General features: G+C 40.7%; 1 protein-coding gene across 1 annotated transcript; it reads right to left on the minus strand.

Annotated features, from left to right (window-relative positions):
* Positions 1 to 26: 26 nt before the first annotated feature.
* Positions 27 to 1,167, minus strand: EIN_450450 (hypothetical protein; the record flags this gene model as incomplete). The annotated part of the gene is made up of 1 exon (XM_004259281.1): positions 27 to 1,167. A coding segment is annotated over one exon (1,141 nt), but the record flags the coding sequence as incomplete, so codon positions are not given.
* Positions 1,168 to 1,170: the final 3 nt, after the last annotated feature.

Raw genomic sequence — 1,170 nt, forward strand, 5'->3', positions numbered from 1 at the left:
TGGGCAGATGATCCACATCGACCCACCACATCTAAGTCTGAGTTGGCAGTCTGAACTTTCTTCAGTTTGTGATGCGGTAGAGAACAGAACAAATGGGGTGCACACTTGAGCTGCAGCCTCACCAGACATCTCTGTTTTGACTGGATCTTTATTGTTTGTATTTACAAAAGTGATTGAATTGACATTATCAGCTTCAATCACAGAAGTGTCTTTGAAGTCCTTACTCTTTTCAAGTTTGACTGTTGCTTCGCTGAAGTTCAACTTGGCGCCTCCAAAGATATAAACTTTACTCATTTGAGTCGCAGTCATTTTGACATCAAGCAAATTGATTGTAACAATAGAATCTGCACCTCTGATCGACAACGTTTTACCAACATAAAGCCCAAAAGCTCCAACATTTGAAGCCTCGATGAAAGTGTCATAGTTGCATTTCAGAGTGAATTCGACGCCGTCTTTCACAGTGATTTTTCCAATTGTTGATGGGGTGTTGAGCACAAGTGTTGTTGTTTTTGTAATTTCAATAGCAGCAATTTTCGTGTTTGACTCTGAATTTATTGTCACAACCCCACCATTCAACGTAAGTGTCGAGTAGATGACAAGCACTTTGAGATTCAAAGCAAAGTTTCCAGTAAGTTCCATTTTTGTAAATCTGTGTTCATCTTTTGTTGCCATGACTGTGACTGGGGTAGCTGAGGCGGTTTCAAGTAGAATGAGACAGTCCCCACCTTTACCAGATATGTCGTTGTAACACGGGCAAGCCTTATCGGGGTTGGACAAATACACGTCTTTATCAAGATCTACAGAGTCCTTCAAATAAGTTGAGTTGACAGTGCATGTCTTTGTTTCCAATTGTGTAAGAGACGAACAATTGAATGACTGAACGTCTGAGTTATACACTAGTGCTCTTTGTGAGCACTTGTTTTTGATTTGTGTTGGCAGAGAGCCTTGATACACTTGTGCTGATGTGCTTATTGCAATGACCATATAATGTGTTGCTGTTGGAGGGTCTTGAACAGAAACGATTCCATTAACTACAAACGATGCAAATGAATCCGTGTTGATCAGTGGACCATTGTTATCACCTTCGAGTGTAGACATATCGAAGTTTGCTGTCTCAACAACAAGTTTATATCCGGTTGGCACCTCTACCTTACTTTTAGAGTCCATCGA

This window comes from Entamoeba invadens, assembly GCF_000330505.1.
Source record: "Entamoeba invadens IP1 unplaced genomic scaffold scaff_1105074725939, whole genome shotgun sequence".
NCBI classification, from domain to species: domain Eukaryota; phylum Evosea; order Mastigamoebida; family Endamoebidae; genus Entamoeba; species Entamoeba invadens.